At 38.6% G+C, this 22,346-nt stretch overlaps 11 protein-coding genes across 11 annotated transcripts; all 11 read left to right on the plus strand.

Moving 5' to 3' along the window:
• Positions 1-646: 646 nt before the first annotated feature.
• TM35_000481510 (cytochrome b5 domain containing 1) lies at positions 647-1,321 on the plus strand (the record flags this gene model as incomplete). The annotated part of the gene is made up of 1 exon (XM_029030487.1): positions 647-1,321. The coding sequence occupies one exon, from the start codon at positions 647-649 to the stop codon at positions 1,319-1,321; it is 675 nt and encodes a 224-aa protein (XP_028878256.1).
• An 847-nt stretch (positions 1,322-2,168) lies between these two features.
• On the plus strand, positions 2,169-3,422 carry TM35_000481520 (putative 2-oxoisovalerate dehydrogenase alpha subunit,putative; the record flags this gene model as incomplete). The annotated part of the gene is made up of 1 exon (XM_029030488.1): positions 2,169-3,422. The coding sequence occupies one exon, from the start codon at positions 2,169-2,171 to the stop codon at positions 3,420-3,422; it is 1,254 nt and encodes a 417-aa protein (XP_028878257.1).
• A 931-nt stretch (positions 3,423-4,353) lies between these two features.
• TM35_000481530 (uncharacterized protein) lies at positions 4,354-5,055 on the plus strand (the record flags this gene model as incomplete). The annotated part of the gene is made up of 1 exon (XM_029030489.1): positions 4,354-5,055. One exon carries the CDS (start codon positions 4,354-4,356, stop codon positions 5,053-5,055), a length of 702 nt encoding a protein of 233 aa, XP_028878258.1.
• A 551-nt stretch (positions 5,056-5,606) lies between these two features.
• TM35_000481540 (Myb domain protein 40) lies at positions 5,607-6,539 on the plus strand (the record flags this gene model as incomplete). The annotated part of the gene is made up of 1 exon (XM_029030490.1): positions 5,607-6,539. The coding sequence occupies one exon, from the start codon at positions 5,607-5,609 to the stop codon at positions 6,537-6,539; it is 933 nt and encodes a 310-aa protein (XP_028878259.1).
• Positions 6,540-6,894: 355 nt separating this feature from the next.
• TM35_000481550 (uncharacterized protein) lies at positions 6,895-7,875 on the plus strand (the record flags this gene model as incomplete). Its single annotated transcript, XM_029030491.1, has 1 exon — positions 6,895-7,875. One exon carries the CDS (start codon positions 6,895-6,897, stop codon positions 7,873-7,875), a length of 981 nt encoding a protein of 326 aa, XP_028878260.1.
• A 383-nt stretch (positions 7,876-8,258) lies between these two features.
• On the plus strand, positions 8,259-9,089 carry TM35_000481560 (uncharacterized protein; the record flags this gene model as incomplete). The annotated part of the gene is made up of 1 exon (XM_029030492.1): positions 8,259-9,089. The coding sequence occupies one exon, from the start codon at positions 8,259-8,261 to the stop codon at positions 9,087-9,089; it is 831 nt and encodes a 276-aa protein (XP_028878261.1).
• A 557-nt stretch (positions 9,090-9,646) lies between these two features.
• TM35_000481570 (uncharacterized protein) lies at positions 9,647-11,590 on the plus strand (the record flags this gene model as incomplete). Its single annotated transcript, XM_029030493.1, has 1 exon — positions 9,647-11,590. One exon carries the CDS (start codon positions 9,647-9,649, stop codon positions 11,588-11,590), a length of 1,944 nt encoding a protein of 647 aa, XP_028878262.1.
• Positions 11,591-11,942: 352 nt separating this feature from the next.
• Positions 11,943-12,911, plus strand: TM35_000481580 (uncharacterized protein; the record flags this gene model as incomplete). The annotated part of the gene is made up of 1 exon (XM_029030494.1): positions 11,943-12,911. One exon carries the CDS (start codon positions 11,943-11,945, stop codon positions 12,909-12,911), a length of 969 nt encoding a protein of 322 aa, XP_028878263.1.
• A 1,146-nt stretch (positions 12,912-14,057) lies between these two features.
• TM35_000481590 (uncharacterized protein) lies at positions 14,058-17,702 on the plus strand (the record flags this gene model as incomplete). Its single annotated transcript, XM_029030495.1, has 1 exon — positions 14,058-17,702. One exon carries the CDS (start codon positions 14,058-14,060, stop codon positions 17,700-17,702), a length of 3,645 nt encoding a protein of 1,214 aa, XP_028878264.1.
• An 829-nt stretch (positions 17,703-18,531) lies between these two features.
• On the plus strand, positions 18,532-19,953 carry TM35_000481600 (ATP synthase; the record flags this gene model as incomplete). Its single annotated transcript, XM_029030496.1, has 1 exon — positions 18,532-19,953. One exon carries the CDS (start codon positions 18,532-18,534, stop codon positions 19,951-19,953), a length of 1,422 nt encoding a protein of 473 aa, XP_028878265.1.
• Positions 19,954-20,929: 976 nt separating this feature from the next.
• Positions 20,930-21,961, plus strand: TM35_000481610 (uncharacterized protein; the record flags this gene model as incomplete). The annotated part of the gene is made up of 1 exon (XM_029030497.1): positions 20,930-21,961. The coding sequence occupies one exon, from the start codon at positions 20,930-20,932 to the stop codon at positions 21,959-21,961; it is 1,032 nt and encodes a 343-aa protein (XP_028878266.1).
• Between the last annotated feature and the right edge of the window lie 385 nt (positions 21,962-22,346).

A 22,346-nucleotide genomic window follows, 5' to 3' on the forward strand; every position in this document is an offset into this window, starting at 1 on the left:
TTTTTTTTTTTTTTTCTTTGGTATTTTTTTTTTTTTTCTCTTTATTTTTATTCTGATTTGATGATATTACTTTGCTTATTATTCCTTTTTTTTCTTTTATTCTTTTCTTATGCTTTTTTTTTTCTTTTTAAACATGTGTATTATCACCCTGTTTCTACACATACATACCTACATACCATCACTTTAACCAAAAGTAAGCAGTGTCGGGAGTCGTTCTCCTCTCTGTTTCTTTTTTATTTTCTGTGTGTGAGTGTCTTTTATAAGTATAGTGGTGAAGGGAAACGGTAGTAGTAGTAGCAAAAGCTACTTGCCACCCAGTCCAATACTTACGCATACAGAAAAAAAGATAAAAAAAAAATAAAAAAGATAAAAGGACAAGAAAGAACGAGAGTAGTCTTGAAGGAAAGACAAAGAGGTTTAAAAGAAGAAGAAGAAGAAAAAAAGTATAGATTAAGGCGTCGTCTTCATTTACCACGCAGGTATCTCAACGGACACACCATCACAAGCTCATATTAGGTGAGAGAGAAAGAAGAAGTGTACCGTTACATTAGTGTGTAATATTCTACGTATATATATATATATATATATATATAGAAAAAGAGAGAAAGAAACGTAGGGTGGAACTTGAGATAGAAGAGAATAATCAATGAGTGATAAAGGATTACGCTATTACACTCCACGTGAGGTCCGCGTTCACTCTTTCGAAGATGATGCCTTTGTGTCTGTAAATGGAATGGTGTTAGACTTAACACCGCTCATACAACACTATCAAGGCACTCGTTTCGCTAGTCTCGTACAGCCGCTCATTCGTGTTGCCGGCACAGACATCTCCCACTGGTTTGATAAAGAGACAAAAGACTTGAAAACTTGTATTGATCCAGAAACAGGATTTCGCACATATGCACAGCCTTATGGTCGATTTGCACATATCCCCACACTCTTACCAGATAGCTGTATAGATCTCAGCTATGAGGTGCCATGGTGGCAGGATGAACACTTTATCGTGGGAAGACTCACCAGCAAAACACGCCGAATACGCATTGTGAATACACTTAACGGCCATGAACACACTCTAGAGGTTTGTGCAGAGGAGACATTGAATGAAATTGTGGCCACGCGGTATCTTGGCATTAATGCACATGCACTCAGTTACACTTGGCGTCGCCACGACCCGGAAGGACGGGATCTTGATATGACTAAAACACTGGATGAAAATGGTGTTGTGGATGAATCAGCGGAATTTGAGTCGTTGGGCCTAAACGCAGATCATTACATTCCGGCTATTCACCTCTACTACGATGATGACTTGACAGAAGCGTAGAGAGTTACTTGTATCTTGTTTGGGTGAACTTGCCAAAGAAAAAGAAAAAGAAAAGAAAAAGAAAAAAAAGAAGTGATGAAGAAAGGGCAGAGAAACCCACCTCAAAAAAAACAAAACAAAAACAAAAAACAAAGAGAGAGGCTTGATGCCCATGAATGAATTATAGTGTATGCGTAATTGGAAAGGAGAGGAAGATGAGAGAAGGATGAACACACAAATAATAAAGAAAAAAAAAACAGGGAATGAAATGCATTTCATTCTTCTCTTTTTTTTTCTGTTGATTTTGATGTAAAGAATAACCTTATTTACAGGTCTGGTTGCAGTCATCCAATGTTAGCTGTGTTTGTAAAGGAAGAAGAAAAAGAGGGAGAAGTCTGAAAGAAGTTCTTTCTCTCTCTTTCCATTTTCTTTCTTTCTTTTTTTTTTTTTTTCTTGCGGAGCTTTGTAGTTGTTGGTAGTTGTTTCTCCTAATGTTCACGATTTATATGTTTCTTGTTTTATTTTATTTTTTTAGTTTTCTAACTGAAANTAATGTTCACGATTTATATGTTTCTTGTTTTATTTGTTAGTGCTAGCGGTGGTTTTTACAGTCTTGTTGTTTTTTTTTTTTTTTTTTTTTTTTTTCTTTTTTTTTCCTTTGTTTTTTTCTTTTATTTTTACGATTTATATTGAACAGCAATCATAAACCGCGTCATAACCGGGGGGTTTGGATTCATTTTTTTTTTTTTCTCTCTTGTGGAAGCCTATATAATAACAAAAAGAAAGAAAGAAAAAGAAAGAAACAAGTAAGCAAGCAAACAAACAAGGAGAATATTAAAGAAAAGGAAAAGAAAAAAGATAATATACGATGTTTCGAGTCTCTCTACTTGTACGTGGTTTACTCCAGGAAGCTCTTATTCAAGGGCAAAAAGTGTGGAATTTGGATTTTGGGAGTAATCCAACAACGACTGAACTTAAATTCCATGGAAAACCAGCCACTTCTACTCCACTCTATCACGTCTTGGATCTTGATGGAAATGTTGTGAACCCAAAGGAGGAACCGAAGGTATCACGTGAGTTTATGGTAAAAATGATGGAGGCGATGGTACGACATCACACAATTGATGGTATTTTATTAGAAGCTCAACGACAAGGTCGCATCTCTTTTTATATGACCAGCTATGGAGAAGAAGCATCTATCGTAGGATCTGCTGCCGGTTTACAGCCACAGGATGAGGTGTTTCTTCAATACCGTGAAGGAGCTCTCTTAACATATCGAGGGTATACCATTCAAGAAGTGGTGGCTCAATGTATGGGAAATATAGAATGTGAATTAAAGGGGCGTCAAATGCCTATTCATTATGGTTCACGTAAACTTAATGTACATGTAATAGGTTCAACTGTTGCGACTCAAATACCTCATGCTGCTGGAGCTGGGTATGCCTTTCGTCTTGAAAACGAACGAGAGACGGATGAGAATAAAAAACGTATTGCTGCTGTTTTCTTTGGTGATGGTGCTGCTAGTGAAGGTGACTTTTACGCTGGCGTTAACTTTGCCGCTGTTCGTGGATCACAAACTCTTTTTATTGCCCGTAATAACGGTTTCGCTATTTCAACTCCTACTCCTACACAATACAAGGGTGATGGAATTTTAGCACGTGGAGTTGGTAATGGTGTTCCCTCTGCACGTATAGATGGACATGATATTTTAGCCGTTCTGCAGGCCGTTCGTCGATCTCGTGAGATGATACTCAGAGAAAATACACCGGTGCTGCTGGAAATGATTACATATCGTGTTTCTCATCATTCCACTTCCGATGATAGCGCCGCCTACCGTTTGGATGATGAAAAGGAACGCTTTGCAGAGATATTTTCACCACTCGCACGGTTTGAGAAGTATTTGGTGCGTAAATCCTGGTGGAGTGCGGAACAGACAAAACAATTATCACAACAAGTGCGAAAAGAAACACTGCAGGAGTTGCGTCGACAGGAAAATATTCCCAAATGGCCAGTAGACACCATGCACGATGATGTGTATAAAGAGAAAACCCCAGAGATGCAGGAAGCGCAAAGGGAAGTGATGGAGCACTATGAACGAAACAAAGCAGCATATAAACATTAAACGAAAGAAAAAAAAAGAAAAAAAAAAGAAGAAAAAAAACGATTTAAAGAGAGAAAGGGAAAGGGAAAGAAAAGGAGGGGAGAGGAAAAGGTTGGTGTAAACGAGATATTGGTGAAAATTGTAAGAAGAGAGAGCACCGTTGATCGGGCACGTCTTGAGGAACGGAACTGCTGTTTTCTTTTTATTTATATTTTTAATATATGTGTTTGAACTGTGTTTATGTGTTCTACACTAACATTAAATTGTATTTCTTGGAATGCCATTTCCATTTCCATTTCCTCTTATCATTATTTCCTTTTTTTTTTTTCTTTTTTTTCGCTTATTCCTTTTTTTTTTTTTTCTTTTTACTTATCTATATTATTTTAAATGGAAAACAAACTCAGAGACTTTTGCTGATTGGGTAGAAGATATGCAATCGTTCTTTTCTTGGGATAGCAATCCTTCGGGAGGAAAAAAGAAAAAAAAAAAAGAAAAAGAAAAAAAAAAAAAGAAATTTATTATTATGGAAAATTTGTTGTGGTTTTCTGCCATTTTTCATTCAGGTGGTATTTTGTGGTTTTTTTTTTTTTTTTTTTCTTTTCTTATTTTGTTTCTTCTCCAAATTCACTTCATTACAAGAGGCAGTGAGGGTGTGTAGTTTTTATGACTTTCTTCCCTTCTCTTCCACTCTCTCCTCCTGCCGTTTTGTGGGGCTTTTCTTTTGTGCTTGTCTTTTTTTTTGCTGTTTTCTCGGATTTATACTACTACTATTAGTGGTATTATTGTTATTATTACTTTTTTTCTTTGAAAACGAAAGAAATATTTGTGTTTGCTTGATGATTCTTTTTCTCCTTCTTTTAATTGTAGTTTATTATTATTATTGTATATATGTATATATGTGTATGTATAATATGTATATTCTCTTCTCTTTTTACTGATTAACTCTAGCGTAATGGCAGGACGTTATCGAGGTCCTGCATATAAAAGTCTCCTGCGCAAACTTCCGCGCAATCTTGTAGTCTTTGATGGTCACTGTCTTCTCTGTCAGGCACGTGTGCAGTACGTGTTGGAGAGGAATTTCTCCTATTTTAGTCTTCTCAACTTATCGCACGATACAGACGAGGCAAAACTAACGGCAAACAAAATGCTCTTCTGTAGTTTTGACTCTATTGAGTGGCGTGAGGTTCGTCGTCACTTTCCGCAGCTCACAACGTCTCCTGAAGGTCTCATGTTGATTGAAAAAGTACCGTCAAAGACGACTACTTTCTTAAATCGTGAGCGGAATGGAAGAAGAGGGAAGTTTAATCATACACACAATAATAATAGTAATGATAGTAGTTTATTTCCTTCCGCTTCTTCTTCTTCTTCTTCCACTGGGTCGTTGTTTAATGCGGAGAAGGAGGAGGATCTTGATATTCTTATCTCTGTGAAATACGAAGCGGTGTGTCGTGTGGGGATGAAACTCGATCGTTGGCTGCCGCGTACAGTTTTTCGTTCTCTTTACTACACTGTGCCGCAGTGGATGGGAGATCGCTGGTATGATTATCAAATGAGACGGCGTCGACTTTGGGGAACTTCAGAAGAAGACGCGGTACAATATCCAAAGCGAGTTCTTGGTTTGAAGGAACGTACATGGAAGCTGCGAGGGACATGATATATCTCTACATTTTTTGTTATTTTGTGGTGTATTTCTTCGTTATTTATTTTATTTATTTTATTTATTACACTGTTTTCTGTTTTTTTTGTTTTTGTTTGTAATACGTGTGGATTTGATGTTTATGAGTTGTTTGTTCACAAAAAAGTAAAGAAGAAAAAAAAAACGGCGATGATGGAATGGGAATAGAACTGACTTGTTAGAATTTATAAATGCTGCTCCTTCTCTGCAGCTTAATATACTTTTGTTTACTGAGATGATGGGTGGATGGTTGAGTTTAAACATGGAGGACAAGAAGTTTATTTTTCCATATAAAGGAAATATGGGCCTTTTTGTCTTTCTGTTGTTGTTGTTGTTCTTTATTTAGCTGAAATAGTAAGGAGAGAATCAGCAGAAGTGTACAGCAAGGAAAACAGAGAAAGAAAAAAAAAAAAAAACAATCACTCTGAAGTGGGTAGAAAAAAAAAAAAAAAGCAAAACCACCTGAGTTTATTTATTTTTTATTATTTTTATTTATTTATATATATATACATCAAAATATATTTTCATCCATGCGATCTCTCTTACTACCGCGGCTGCTGCCTGTTATCTCCTCCTCACATCTCTGCCAATCTCCCTCTACACTATTCCTGCAGTCGAGGGAATTTACTTCACTGGTGGATCGTCTCTCCACGGCCGTTACTCGGCGGTTAACATCTTTAACAGAAACTCACATGATGCCGCTGGGGGAAGAGCGGATTACGGAGTTAAGAAGACCATACCCGCGGCGAAGGCCAATGCAGCAGAATCTCGCAGAGCGGTTGAAGTTGCAACGACAACAACGGGCACTCCTTGTACCTTCGCAGGTGATTATCTCAAAAGATAAAATGTACATGGAACTTGTTTGGCCTGCTACCGCTCTTGCTGCTGTAGAGAAACAACAAGAACAAGAACAAGAAGAAGAGGAAAAAGAGGAAAAGGAAAAAACAATATCAACATCATCAGGATATAATCAAGTATCAAGTGAAATGACCTCAAGTGGTATTAATCAAAAGAAAATACGTTTAGGGGATCATCGAACACGTCTACTTGCAGAGTTACTTCGAGTCTATTCACCAAGTACTGATGTTATTGGGTCTGATGCTCTTATTTATGGACGTCGTGGTATTACTATAGAAGATGTTATTCCTGTAGGTAATTATGCCCTTCGCATTGTCTTTTCAGATGGACATACAGGTGGTATTTACCCTTATGAATATCTCTTCGATCTTGGACGTCATAAGTATACACGAATGCGAGAGTATATTCGTCAACTAAAGGCAAAACGTAAATCACGAAATCCACCAAAACGTGCACCATCGCAGCGGTTAACAAGACGTGTACAGAATAATACAATAGATGGAATTTCACAGAATTCCCAATGTGGTAAGAAGAAGAATGATAATAATAATAATAGTGCTTCTGGCAATCAACATCATCATTCGTCCAATGGTGTGTCTAACTAAGCGATATATATTTTATTTTTTATATATGAATGGGGACGAATGAAGAAATAGATGAATATACCCATTTTATCACAAGGTGAGAGAGAGAAAAAAGAAAAGAGTTTTTTTTTTTGGTTTTTCTAATGGTGTTGGATTGTTTTTTTTCTTTTTTTTTTTTCTCTCTCTAAAAACTCTCATATACATACATACATACATACACACAAACATTCATACTGTAAGGGCGGATTTTTGTTTTGAAATTTTCTCCTTAAGAATCAAAAAAGAAGGAGTATATATATTTAAGTGAGTCTGGTTATTAGTATTTCTGAATGTGTGGGTGCTGTGATTAAAGTTGTGTTTATCGCTACGTCTTCCTATGAGCTTTTATGAAAGATGTGATTACTGGACGTCTGCGGCGGTGCGGTCTATTGGAGCTCCTACTTTTGCCTTTGGTATTGTACTTATTATTGGTTGTACTCTGTCGGTTGCTCGTATCGCTATACCTTTAGTAGCAGAAAAGGGATCTATTCTCTTTATATGCCTTTGTTTTATCTGCAGTGTCTTCTCGTTTTGTATTCTTTTTAATTTTGTCGCGGCGGGTGTATTTCGTGAGCCGTTGATTTCTTCTGCAGAGACAGAACGATTGGCGTGTGAGGCCTCGCAATTACCACCACGTCAACAACAACAATTATTAGATGAACCGGCACGATTTTGTAAAACTTGTGAACGATATAAAGCCCCACGTGAACATCACTGTAGTGTTTGTAATCGTTGTGTAGCGAAGATGGATCATCACTGTCCATGGATTAATAATTGTGTGAATTCTGAGAATCATCGATACTTTTTTCTCTTTTTATTATATCTATTTATAGGAACTGGCTGTGGTGTTGTAGTGGTACTTCTACCAGCCTATTGGCGTCTCTCTAATGAGAATAATAGGGATGAATTGAAACCACCATCTTATCGTGAACCGAAGATTCATATGTTTCCTTTACTGCTAACGTTAATTCTTTGTGCTGCCATGTTTATTTGTATGATTTTCTTTTTGGGATGGAATACACTACATGTCTTTCGTAATGAAACCCAGATTGAACGATCTATTGTTCAATTTAAGGAAAATCTCTCGTACGGTGGTCGTTCTATTCCATTTCGCAATCCATATGATCTTGGTCGTTGGCGTAATGTTTTGTTTTTACTTGAGACTCGTGGGGATCCACTCATTCGTAGACTGAAGAAGGGAGAAAATGTGGTGAATGTAAAACTTCTTCTTTGGTTAATTATTCCAACACTGCGGCCCTCCGCGTGTGATGGGGTGCACTTTCCAACCTTTGAGGAAGAGATCCTGTTGGCAGTGTAGTCGGTGTAAAAGGGGGAAGAGAGTGGGTATATAAGTTATCCAATGTGTGTGTGTGTGTGTGTGGGGTGTATACTCCACTAACCATCATCAATATTATTATTATTACTAATGTTGTTATTATTTAAAAAGAAAGAGAAAAAAAAAGGAAAAATAAGAAGGAATTCTTTTTTCTTGTTTTGTTTTGTATGCTGATGGTAATTTTTTATGGCTTTGGGATGCATTTTTTTTTTTTTTTTCTTTTAGCGTTTTTTTTTTCTTGGTATTATTATTATTAGTGTTATTTTTCAGTATTGCTATTATTAGTATTATTAGTATTATTATTATTGATATTTAGTTTCAACGTTAACAGTTTGAGTTATATATATATATATATAGTAGTTGTGATGCTTCCATGGATTCTTATTACGAATGCGGTGGTGTTTGCCATTGTGCTGTTGATCACCGTAGCTCCCCCACTGTATATATATGATCCCAGACAACATCCGGGGGAGTCGCTTGGTCCACCAACGGCTGGTGGGATATTCCCCGACAGTGCGGTAAGTCACTCTGTACGGCAGAAACTATATATACTCTTTGTACTCCCCTTCGCTGCTATTGCGAATTCACTTTTTCTGTACTTTTCATATTATCGTCATGTGCGATATGTACAGTTCCGTGTGGAACTTCATCACGTGGCCCAAGTAAACCTCATGGTGGCGAGTAATCTCTTAGACAATGATATTATGAACACACGTGAGCCAAGTACATACAACGCCACTGGGAGTATGCGTGGAATACCGATGGTGTCGAATCGCAGTCTTTTTGTGCGGAACTCCGTTGTGAACAGACGACATGCGGTTCAGAGAAGTGAAGAGAAGTGTCATCAACACGCCCGACCGGCTGTTCTCTCTTTACACAGTTATTCCTCTTCTCCATGGTGGCCGGAACTAAAAGAATTACAGGAAGTTGTGGACACTTGTTTTCTTCGTCATTCAGAGTCGGCTCGTTTAAAGACATTGGAGGCACTTCACAAAAATGTATTGGTGGCATTTGAGAAGGAAAACAATTTACGCAATGGAAGTATACGAGATGCCCTTTTAACTCTTATCGAACGATCGACTACTTTTTTAAGTGAATCCATGATACGTGCATACTTGACACGAGAAGTAGTAAAAGAAACTCATAAAGGAAATCAAATGAATGGGGATGCTCTGCTGGTGTCTCCTATTTTTTAGATTTTGATTCTTTTTGTTCTTGTTGTTTGTATGTTTTTTTTTTTTTTCCTTTTTGCATGATGACGCTTTGTAAAAGTAAAAATAAAACCAACAAAGAAAAACAAAAACAAAAAAAAAAACCATTCTACTAGTTTAGACTTTGCCTATATACACATATATATATACATATGTTGAAGTATTCATAGTGATGGGAACTTAAGACATGTATTTTTATTTGATATTTATTTTTTTATATGGGTAAACGTGTAACTTTGTGTGCCTTGTCAAAAAATGTAGTATTATACTTTTTTTTTGTTTTTCTTTTTTTTTTCCCCTCAAGTTGTGCAGGGAACTAGGCTTGGTAGAGAAGAAAGGAAGAACGTGTGAGTTCTGCTGTCAAAAGGTATAACGAAGAAGACTGTTATTTAGTTAATAGTTAAATCTACTACTACTATTGGTACTGCCTTATTTCCAGCGAATCCCTCATCCCAAATAGATATATATATTTATATATATTTATATTGTATACGTTGAAACCAGATAAATCTGTTATTATTATTATTATTATTATTATTCCAATGAGTGGTTTCCAGATACTCTTAACCACCATTATAGAAGGTTTACTCCTTGGTGCCTCCTATTGTCTGCTGTTTATCCCGCTATTGTATTTCAACACCCATCATCAACGTGTCTTGTATGGCTCTATCATGACAGCCGTGTTAACCATTGTGGGATCTGCCCTGTATTTCTTCCGTGTGATTCGTCCCATTGTGAAACTCAATCATCGTATTCATCAGGCATTGCGTGGAATTGCCCCTCCAGTGGAAAGTATGAATTCAGTGCAAGATGCGGGAGCGGCGTATTCTCTTTTTCTCGGTAGAGATGAAACCAATATCGCAGATGCCCTGCAGGAGGAACGACGACGAATAGAAAATACATTACATTTAATTCCTTCCTACTCCAAAGGTGTTATTCATCGTTTTGTGTGGGAACAACATCGTGCGGTGAATGATTTATTAAGAAGTGTTCTCAAGTGGGAAAATGGAATTGTACAGCAATGTCAACAACGATTTATGTATTTAACATCTGCATTGCAGGAACAAACAGAACGTCAAGGAAGTGTACAGCAAACCAATGATGATGGAATAGCAGCAGCAGCAGGAGTACAACCCTCCTTCTCTCACACAGATACACACTCAGAAGGTAGTAATAGTTTACCTGTGGGATTTGAAACGATGAATCTTCAGGAAGTGGAACCTTCTCTCTTCTCTCCAATGGATATAGATGAATTAGAACAAGACATAATAAATGAAGCAGAGAACTTGGAAAGAGATGAAAATAAAAATAAAGGTCCACCTATAGCTAAAAAAGATAATTGTGGCGAATCTATTATTCCTGTTACTGAAGTTGATCCAACACGTGTGAATGAGAATATTAATGACAAGAGTAAAGGAAAGAAAGAACAACAACTAAATTCAAAGGAAATAGATAATTCAAATGGTCAAAAGAATTATAATATATCTAAAACTACCCGTAGAGGTTCATCAGATATGGCTCGTTTAAATCGGCGAGAAAGTGCTTTATCACAAGATAATAAAAGAAATCAATATAGTAATAGTGATGATACTGTATCTATAAGGGAAAATCCTATATCCTCCTCTTTAAAGTCTCGATCTACCGCAAGTGTTTTTGCCCCTACAACGGACAAAACACGACGTCCCTCAGCGGGTGGAGAATCTATGTTGGTAACACTTCAACGAGGAAATCGATTCGCCACTGATAATTATGCTGTATTTTTTTATCTTACCTTGAAGCGTTCTAATTTACCAGATACAATTATTGGTTTTGAGGCATCTCTTGTTACTCGAACAGTGCGTGATAGTACTGATAATAATAATAATAATAGTAATGACACGGAAACTGCATCGTTACAAATTATTTCTCTCTCTGAAACGGCACCATTTAAGATGTTTACCCTTACATCAAAAGGTGAGAGAGTTTCTCTTAGTGACTCAGATGCGGCCCTTTTGGGGTTTCTCTCATGTGAATTGGAATCTGAAGGGATAATAGAAACACCAAACGCATCAGGGGAAGTAATGACATCTCGGCCTTTGTTTGGAAACAACAATAATAATAATAGTAACAAAGTTGGTAGTGGTAATAATGTTAATGGTGGGATTCCAAGAGATAAAAGACTTTGTTTTGTGGTATCATGGGCTGTTCTTCCAGATATGCCTATTCGCTTAACTACTTTACCTCTACGTGTGCAGAATGTGGGGATTCGTACAGTACCAGTTTTGGAATGTCTTATTGATGATGTTTTTTCTATTATGGATTCTGCAGTGGTGTGGATGGAAAAGGATGGAGTGAGTGCGAAGGAACGTGTGGTATCCGTAGAACTTCAAGGTGTTTCTATTGAAGATTCATCAGAGAGTGATGCCAGTGAAGGAGCAGAGCCGCAGGCCAGAGGAAATATTAGTAGTTTTGGTATGTCGGTGTCGAAAAGGATTATATTGGGTTGAATTTTAGTGCGCATATCAAAAGAATATATATATATATATATATATATATATATATTTAATCTCTCTCTCTCTCTCTCTCTCTCTCTCTTTCTTACTATGAATGTACTCAACATTGTAATGACGTGTTTATTTTATTTATTTATTTATTTATTTATTTTAATCTGAGTATGAATTCCTTCTGTTGGATATCTAATATGGTTATTTTTTGTGTGTATGTGTGAGGTTATTTTATGTTTCTGTATACTTGTGATTTCAAGTGAAGTGAATACTTTACTGATCTCTTTATTCTCATGAAATACTTTTTTTGTTTTTTGTTTTTTCTTTTTCTTTCCAGAGGTTTTTATCATTAAAGATGAAGTGTACCTTCTCTCATGTCCTTGTGACTTTTATCTCGTTACTTTTTATATTTGGATGTTCACTATCTTTGGTAGCGGATGCTACTAATAATAATAATAATACTACTACTGAAACTGCGGCGTTAACACCATTCCGTTGTATGCGTCCATTTGGGTCACTTTCACGTTTTTCTCCATCAGCGATGAACGCAGCGGAGAACTGCAAGTTTGGATCTTTTCGTATTTTAAATGCCTCAGCGGTCTTAAACTGTACACATGCGAAGAGTACTACTATGAGTAATATAGATGGACAGTCTACACAGGCTGAAGAGAACGATAAAATGCTCGTTCCTGGATGTAATGCTGTGATACGAATAGTGTTTAAAATGGAAGAAGAGAATAAATTTGGGACTACTGAAAGTAATAATGGTTTAGTGGAAAATGATATTTATCGTTTTTCATTACAGCTTCGTGCTTTTAACGATAGTGTAGTTCACTACAAGGGATTTGATCAGAATGGTTATAGTATGTGTTGTGATCTTATTCAAGAAGGTGAGTGTGTATGGGAGAAGAATGGGAATCTCTCTCAAACTGAAGGGAAAGAAAATATTTCAAAGAATACAGAAACATCAGAAATAACAACTCCTCAAAGAGAACCAGTAGTGGTATCATGTCCACTTTATAATAAGAAGATAGCAAAAGGTAATGTTTTCCATGGTTCTCTCATCAAACCACTTCATCGTCTTGCCGTTACAGAGTGGGAGGCTCGTCTGGAGTTTTGGCGAGGTGTAAAGAATGAAAGAGAAGTACTGGGACGACTGTTGTTGCCCTTTAAACTTACAGAGAGTGATTTAGCCTTCCTCAATGAGTCTAATAGAGATAGAGGAACAACTGGGGTTTCTACTAATAGCTGGAATAATGTTGGAGCATTGGTGGAAGGAAAAAAAGAAGGAGTGAAGGAATTTAATAGAGAGGATGACTTGTAATGGAGTTACTACTTTATTATTGATGTTCCTTGCAATGTCAATTTCTTTGTTTTTGTTTTTTTTTCTTTTTCTCATCGCTGATTGTGGATGAATCTGTTGTTTTGATTTTTTTTTCTACTGTTTATTATTATTATTATTATTATTATTATTATTATTATTATTATTATTATTATTATTATTATTATTTATTTATTTCCATATGCGTCAACTACTGACTCTCTCAAGGGGTAAATCCCAGGAACGAAAAGTCAGAGATGGCTTTCTTAACACGTATAACCTTTCTTCAACTTTCAATTACTTTTTACCATTTAAGGTCTCTGATATGAGCAAGTAAAAATGATTTGATATCATGTTCTTTTTTTTTTTTTATTTACTAATTGTTATTATTGTTATTGTTATTATTTCTTTCTTTTTCCCCTTTTTTCCTTTCTTCTTCATCATCATCTTCTGAAAAGATAGCAATCCTTTATTGAAAGGAGATCACCTCACTAGAACTAGAGGTTGTCCTTTTCTCTTTTTTTTTTTCGATTTGCTTTTCTCACACTATATTTAATCGTAGAGTAAATTAGTACACTTTAACGTTTTTTATTTATTTATTTATTTCCCTTGTTAAAAAATAGTAAGGTAAGAAATAAATAAATAAATAAATAAAAAACAAAGACAACAAAAGAATCACATAATAAAGTGAATTTTTTTTGTGTATTGTATTCAGGGAAACACCGATATAAGCAAAAGGTACAGATACGAAAGAAAACGAAGATAGCGCAGTAAGAGCAAAAGGGAAAACAGAATTAATCTGTAATTAACCTTTTGTTTTTGCTATTCGGTTTTTTTCCTTCCCTGTTTTATCTTTCTTAACATTTTTGTTTTATTTACTTCTCTAGACTTTTTTTTATTATTATTATTCGTTACTTCCCCCATCCTCTCTTCGTTCTATTTTATCTCTTATCATTGTTACTGATTCCTTTGCACTTTGACTACAGTTTTTACTGGTAAATGTTGAGAAGGGACAGTGCTTGGACAGAGAGCAGCGAAGAAGGATCATCGGCTACGTCGTTACCTCTTAGCCGACCCCCAACATACCCGACACCTCTCCGAGGATGTGTGGGTCGGCCAACAGAGAAGGAAAACATCCAACAACAATACATGGGACGTCGCTTTGCGGCGGAGGAAATGCGTGATGCCCCTGTTTTGGGTCATCGTCCGGTGCGCAAAGAGGCGATGTTCCTTGGCGGCTCCTCTCCGACTTCGGCTTTATTGGAGGAACTTGAGGGAATTCTCACGTACGTGGAGTGTGTAACGGCATCTCTTCTGCACCGGGCTCGGGCGCCCATACCGCCGGACTCCATTCGCGCCGTGCCGATCGCTTCTGTCTCATCTCGGCAGATTCTCAACGGCGGCCCTCGCGAGAGCTCCCCGCCGGGCTCCCTCGCCGTCTCTCTGCACGACAGCGCGAACAGTCTTCTCATTTGGTTTGCGAAACTCGAGTACGTGTCGCTCTCGCGCGGCATGACGCTGGCGGACGTGGACCGCGGCGTTGGGGAGGCGGCGGCGGCGGTGCTGGCGGCCCTCGACGCGGTGGAGTTGCGGTACGGCGGCCACGCGGTGACGGACGTGCGGGAGTTCTTCGCCGGCAGCCGCCAGACCGTCGACGACTGCCGCCGGGCGGTGCGGGCGGTGGGAGCGGCCGCCGCGGGGGTCCTCGAACTCAGACGCCTCGTCGCCACCGGGGACGTCCCACGCGCCACCGCCCTCCTCGCAGAACACCGTCCAAATCATAATAATAATAATAATGAGAATAATAATAATAATAGACCTAATTCCCTTTTGCGTCCACATAGTCCGTTCTTGACGTGGGTAGAGAAGCGATGGCTTCCCGCAATGGCCGCATGGCGTACTCTACTGGAAGAGGCTAAACGCAAGGCCGTCAAAGATGATGATATCGCCCCAGCACTCGAATGGGCCAGAGAACAGGCACTCACACAGAGTGCTGTCATTAGTGAAATTTTACAACCAGGTGAGACACTCTCAGAGTTGCTACAGGAACAACTAGAAGAACCCCTCGCACAGTTTGGTGAAAGAATAAAAAAGAGACGAGAATGTATGAATGCACTCCGTGTGGCAATTGCGTCACCGGAGTTAAAAAAGATTGTTGAATGTGTTTGCGCCGTTGAAAAGCTCGCAACTGCTGGTGAATTAACAGTAGCTGCAGATCGGGAATTATTAAAACAAGGTAAACGACTTATTATACGTTTGCAACAGGTAGAGAATGTGGAATCATCCCTTCAAGTCGCTACTCAAGTAGGAGATATTATGACATTATTTCATGCTATTCATCAAGCAAATGATATTCTTTTACAACTTGAAATTGCTGGAGATTTAAAAATGAATAAGGAGGTTGTCTCTCGTTGCAGTGCTATTCTTAACGAGTTAAAAGAAACAAAAGTTACTTCCCCAAGTGATTATATTGTAAAACATGTAGACACTAATACAATTCATGTGGTACATGTACCATCACAGATATGGACTACACAAACAACCGCTATCTACCAATCTGCATGTAAGTCTTTTAGCTCACATGTTTTACAAGAACGTGTACGTCTTGAACTTGAACGTGTCCTAAGTCTTGATGATCAAGCGCTACTTAACCGTACTTGCAGTAGTGCTGCTGATGATACCAGTAATTCATCTTCAAATAATCATGCTCGGCAATTTGCACGAACACTCAGTCAATTTCCTTCTTTTGGTGCAACACGAGTGCAAGAACTTCGTACAACACTGGATCGTGCAAAAGAAGTTGGTCTTAAAGGAAAAGTAGTTCAAGATGGAGAAGCATGTCTGCGTTCTGTAGAAGCACTAAAGCTAAAGGTTCACTTTGAGGCACAATTACGTATATTGCGTGTACCTGAACCGGAGAATATTACCTTTGAACAAATTTATGAAAAAGTACACGCATTCTGTATGCAACAGGCCGCAGTGTTACCTCGTCCGGTTGGGCAACGATTACGTATTCGTTACCGAGATCATGATGGTGACTCTATCTCTCTTATTACGCAAGATGATTGGAATGCTTTTCTCGTGGAAGAAGTCCCTGGAGGTTTAAGTGGTGCCAAACTTGAGCTCTTTTGTGACTTCCCACCTGTACCACATGCATCTTTATTAGACACTCCACCACACTCCACAACTAGTGCTTCTGCTAAAACAATGTCGGCAACAAGAGGAAGAGGAGGAATGGAACATGAGGAGGAAACTAGTGCTAGTGCTAGTGCGGTGGCTACCGGCGTTGCTACTACACGACCCAAAGTTGTTGTCTCCACCACTCGAGTTGCGGGGACTCGTAGTGGTGTAATACTTCACTCATCCTTATTAGATCCATTGCGAAGGAATGTTGGAACTGCAGGAACTACAGGGAATCCAATGAAACTAACCCGCTCTCAGAGTGCTGGTTTTGCTCTACGTCAGGCGGGTCTTTTACCAAGACATGTAACCCCTAAGCGAACAGCATATGATGATTCATGTGTAAAGAAGTTGGAACCTCATTTACTCGCAGAAGGTATACCAACTGTACGTCCAAAGGTAGCGACAACTTTGGCAGTGCCATCTGTAGTGCGTGCCAGTCAAAAAACAGCAGATAAGTCTCTTCGTACCACTACACCAGGACGGAATGCACGGCTGCGTGTGACATCTGTAAAGTTAGATTCTCAAACTTCTGCGAAAACGACAAAATTGGTGCCTTCCTCACAAGATGAAAAGAAAAGACGTCAAACACCTAAATTGGTTGACAGTACACAACCTCGTACTCCTATTGCTAAGAGTTCTACTACTACTATTACTGCTAATTCTACTACTAATTCTACTTTGGTTTCTGCCCCTGTTACTACTACTGCTACTCCTACACCTGTTACTGCTGTTCCTCATGCAGCTGCACCTGCATCTTCAAATCCTACTACTGCTACTGCTACTACTACAGTTAAAGCTTCTACTCATCATAATAATGGTGGTGTAGCTGATGTTACTCCAGTTCCCAATGTGCAAAGTAGTGATGAGACTCCAGTTGCGGCAACAGCAGCAGCTCCGGTAACAGCTGTTGAATTGGAAAAGACGAGAACTTGGAAAGAGGATGGAGACGTCAATTTTGACTTGCAAACTGTTGTATCGATATCATCAGTTGTTTCACGACCAGTAACAGTACCCAAAAATAATAGTAGTAGTAGTAGTAGTAGTAATATCAAGAACAATGTGAATAACAATATTAATATTAATAATAATAGTAGCAGTAGCAACAAAACCACAATATCTACAATTGCCCCGAAAAAAATTGAGACCCCAGCAAAGATAAATGTTCCAAAACGATCGAATAATGCATTCACTGTAACACCTTGTGGAAAAAGCACTGGGACTGGTGGTGTAAAGGCAACACCGATAGAAAAAACTACTGATAATAATTTGTCAGAGGTAAAAGGTGGTGCTACTGTGGTTGAGGCTAAACGTGAGTGGAGTGCAGATATGTTTATGCTAAGTGATATATGTACGGTGGTGAGTGAGCAGACGACCCCGCCAACATCAGTTAAAAATAGAGGAACAAAGAAAAAACAGACGACTCCCACTCCAGGAGATGGGGGTTCTCCTTCAAGAGTATCAGGAACTATCACCACACCCTCTACACCATCCTCAACTAACAATTCTACTTCAAAAAAGAAGATGGAGGTATTACAGCAATTACGTCAACTCCGTGAAGAAAATCAAAAGGCACTTAAAGCTGCCATTCAACAAAGACGAACTGGTAAGTAGTTAACGATTTTTCTTTTTGTTTTTTTTTTCTTTTTCTCTTCGTTCTTGTTCTTTGTTTTTTTTTCTTTTATTGTGTGTTTCTGTGGAGATTGTGTTGTGGATAAATGTTTTTTTCTTCTTTTCCTGAATCGCCCCTTTCCTTTTTGTTTGCCTTATCTTAGAAATTTTTTAAAAAAAAGAGAAAAAAAAAAAAAATATTTTTTTTTTTTTCTGTATTCAGGAAACTGTATGGATGTGTGTGTTGTTGTTGTTGTTATTCTTATTCAAACACACACAAACAAACAAGAAGAAAATAAAACAAAAACTGTACTGTTTTTTTTTTTTTTATATATATATTTAAGTTGTTTATTTGTTATTGTATCGCTGTGTACCATCAGTGTGTAGATTGAGAGTAGATGTCTAGAAGACAATAAAATGGAGAAAAATCACCAGAAAATGAAACCTTTATATGAAGGTATATTTACATTATATTGTTCATGTGTTTATTTGTTTTTTTTTTATTGTTTTATTTCATTTTGTATCTACTTTATTATTGTTTTCTTTTTTTTTGTAAATACACTACCAAAAAGAATTAACTCGTCTTTTTTTTTCGTTTTTTCTTTTTTTCTTTTCATATCCCAGCTGTGACAGTAATATTTACGCATACCGTCATATTTTCTAGCGTCATCTTGGCCAACCCAAGCATACGGATACGTTTATATATATACATACTTTGAATACTGGTAGTTAACAGGGGATATAAAACAAAACCGAAAATAAGGAAGAAAGAAAAAGAAAAAAAAAAGATCCCCCGTAGTTGGTAACAATAAGAAGAAATAGAGGAATAACAATGTCTTCTCTCACTCCAGATGCCGTTGATACAATCCGCCATGTGCGTGAGATGCGCATTGTAGATGAGTCTACCGTGCGTTTATTGGAGCATCTCTTTACCTGCCCTCCTAGCGGTGATCTTGTACAGTCACTTATTGAAGGTAAGCAACAACTTGTTGCTGTTGCACTCTTTAAAGCAGCTAAAGAAACTCACTCAACACATATTCTTGGTTTTGTATTGCGCTTCTTTGCAGATCTTGTTTTCTCATCTACTTCATTAGCTGAGCAGCTTGGTGTGCAAGATGCGGAAAAGTTATTTGGCGATGCACCTGCAAAGTTTTTTCTCTACATTGCCACTATGTATCGTGAGGATCGCGGTGTGTCAGACCCCGCACTCTTTCTCGCCGCCACGGCATTGCGGTATGGAGTGCCTGAGCAGAATACAGAGGCACTGCAGCGATTCTTTGCACATGTGCGAGAAATACTTTCCGCAGAGACGCTAGAAGTACCAGCTGTGGCATTTGCCGTTCAAGCATGTGCTATTGTAGCCAGGAAAAAATCATTACGTCATTATTTCTTTGAAAACCAAATTGTGGAATTTCTTCCACGACTTTTATTCGATATTGTTGCAAGTGATGCGGCGAGTATTATTCAACTTATTTATGAAACCCTACTGGTTGCTTGGTTACTCTCTTATGAGTATATTGGTGTAGTAGAGCTACAACGACAAAAGATGATTCCACACCTTCATCGTGTTTTACAAAGACTACAAAAAGAAAAATGTATTCGAGTGGCACTTATGGCACTATGGAATATTGTGGAGGCTGAACGTCGTTATATTGCTCACGTAACAAACCCATCCGTAGCGGAATGGGTGAGTGCGGAAATGTATGATTTGGGTCGAGCAAATAATGGCAAAGGCCCTGCATTCATAGCAGAGATGGTTAGTGTTGGTATGCTAAAAACACTCGCCCAACTTTCCCGCAGAAAGTTTGGCGATGAAGATATTGGTGGTATTATTAATGAGTTACAATCTGTTTTGGAGCACAGTATGGAAAAACTCACGAGTTTCTCAGAGTACCGCGGTGAAGTGCTTAGTGGAGTGCTGGAGTGGAGTCCCGTGCACACCAGTGCGAAGTTCTGGCGAGAGAACATTATGCAGTTTGACAGCAACGGCTATGAGGTGCTGCAGGCATTGGGAAAAATTATCATGACAACACATCAGGAACTTTCACTCGCGGTGGCCTGTTATGATTTGGGCGAAGTGGTGCGGCACCACCCGACGGGCCGCGCCCTGTTGCTTCTCCCGCAGCTCGACGGTGTGAAGGCACGCGTGATGGGACTCATGTCGCATCCAAACCCAGAAGTGGCGAAGAATGCACTACTCGCAGTGCAGAAGATTATGGTGCAACGATGGGAGTATATACAAGAACAACAATAGCAACAGAGAGAAGAAGAAGAAAAAGGAAAAAGAAAAAGAAGAGGAGAAACAAAGAGATGATAAAAAAAAAAAGAATGGAATGGAATGGTGAAGCTCATTCCAAACAAAAAAAAAAATATGAAAAAATACTAGTGGTGTTGCTTAATAGCGATAAGTGCAAGAAATATATATTGGAAATACCCTTAAGTGGGATGATACTGAGTATTTTTTAAAGTGAACGATAAGTCATATATATTTTTTTATTTTTAGAATTTCTTTTCTCCTTCTTCAAGTAATTCTATAGAAGAATCATAGCTACAGACTAATTTAACACAGAAATCATTTTAGTTGTTTTACATAATGCTCTTCCTGTTCGTGAATTTCCGTCTTCAAGGGCAGTGTACAGCAGTTGAACATACCTCTATCAGTGAAACTCTCCTGTAAATATCTCTAGTCCAATAGATACGATGTACATATTGGTATGTGGGGAAAAAAAAACTTTGATAATTCACTAAACAGAGAAAGAAGGAAAGAAAGGGATAATTGGACGCCTCAATCACAAAGGTCCCTTGGCGGCTGTATAAATCGATGCTGCTCCACAGGATACCCACTGAGGCAAGATGAAAGCAGCGGGACAGGTGAGGCAGTGTAGTTGCGGTGGGGCTGATGTGGTCCCTTGTGGTTTCTGCTGTGTGCTGTGTTCACTGTCCTTCTGTATGGGCGATACCGGTGTGTGTTTGCGGTGTTTTAATTCTGTTGGTGTATGGGCACAACATGATTTGCATTCCTAGTGCTGGGCCAATCGTCATCAAACCCCACGATGCTTCTGTTCTTGCGTTCTGTGCACTGTTGTTTCTCCTCTTTATGGTTTTATTTTGTAGTGTGTTTGTTTGTTTGTGTGTGGTGCCCTCTACCTTGTGTGTTAAATGTGTGTCTCTTTTCTCCTTTTCCTCTTCTTCCTTGTTACCACAGACCCAAGCAACCCACAGTGATAATCATGACAACGATGTTCGTCCAACTGCGCCGCATGGTGTACCTGTTGGTACTTCTGCAGTGTTGTGCGTGTGTGGCATATGCGAATGGTGATAAGGCCTCAACAAAATCTGAGATAAAAAAAACTTTACAAAAAATGAGAAAAGTGGCTGAAATAATAAAAGTGGAAATAAAGGATACAGAAGAGAAGGCCTCTTTAATGAACAAAGCAAAGGAAGAGTGCAACGCAGCAGCTGAAAGTGCTCAGAGTGACGCGAATAAGTGCAGAGAATTTGCCGAAGAGATTCAAAGTGCATTAAAGAATATTGATGATTATGATACTTTTTTCACTGAGAATGAAAAGAAAGCCGAAGAACTTGTGAAAAAGTGCACTGATGCCGCACTATTAGTGAATAACAGAGCTCTTGAGGCAAATAAAACTGCTGATGAAGCTACTGTTGCCGCAGATAAACTTATAAAGACCGCTGATGAACTGGATAGTGCTACTACTGCATATGCGAAGCTCCTAGCAAAGCTCCAGAACGAAGAGGAGGATATAGAAGAGGACGAAGAAGAGGATGAAAATGTGATCCATATTGAAGAAATCAAAATAAACAATAAAGAGGCCGCAAAATCAAAGGAAGACGCATTTAGGGTGAAGAACAATGCCACAGCCGTCAAGCACGAAGCTGCCGATGCACAGAAACAAGCAGAAGCAGCGACTGAAGCCGCGAAGCTTCTGGAAGACGCTATTCAAAAGGCAAAGAATGCGGCAGAAGAAGCGGAAAAAGATAAGGAAGCAGAACAAAACAAAGATAAAGAGCCAGATGAAAATGAGAGCTCTCAGAACAACACTCCTAAGCCCAGTGATTCATCTGCTTCTGGATCCTCGCCATCGCAAGAAGAGGAAACAACTAATTCTTCTTCTTCTTCAGCTCCAAACCATTTGGATAATACACAGTTAAGTGACAGCACCAGCAGTCCTGCATTGGTGCACAGTCCCTTATTGCTGCTTCTTGTTTCAATGTGTGTGCTGGGCTGCACTCTCGTTTGCTGATCGTTGTTCCCGTGGTGCAACTGCACAGTTAATCTTTGTTTGAGTGGATATGGATGCATTGTAAGGGCACTTTTCTTCTTGTTTGGATATTGGCCCTTCTTTTTTTTTCTTTTCCAGTTTGATCGATTTTTTATTTGCACTTTTATGCTGAACGAATCTATTGGACTCCCTATGGCACTTATCAGACGACAAACCATTATTATGTAGGGGAGTCTCCTCTTTTTTTGTTGGCATTATCTGGGCTCTGCTTTGCCGCCATTTACTGTGCTCGCCTAGTGAAGTGTGTATATGTGTCTTCCGTGATATTAATAACTATTGCTTTTACCTGTGGGAATGGGATATTTCCCAACATGTTTTAATGACTGTGACTGAAATGTGAAGAATG

This window comes from Trypanosoma theileri, assembly GCF_002087225.1.
Source record: "Trypanosoma theileri isolate Edinburgh chromosome Unknown TM35_Tth_48_V1, whole genome shotgun sequence".
NCBI lineage: Eukaryota > Euglenozoa > Kinetoplastea > Trypanosomatida > Trypanosomatidae > Trypanosoma > Trypanosoma theileri.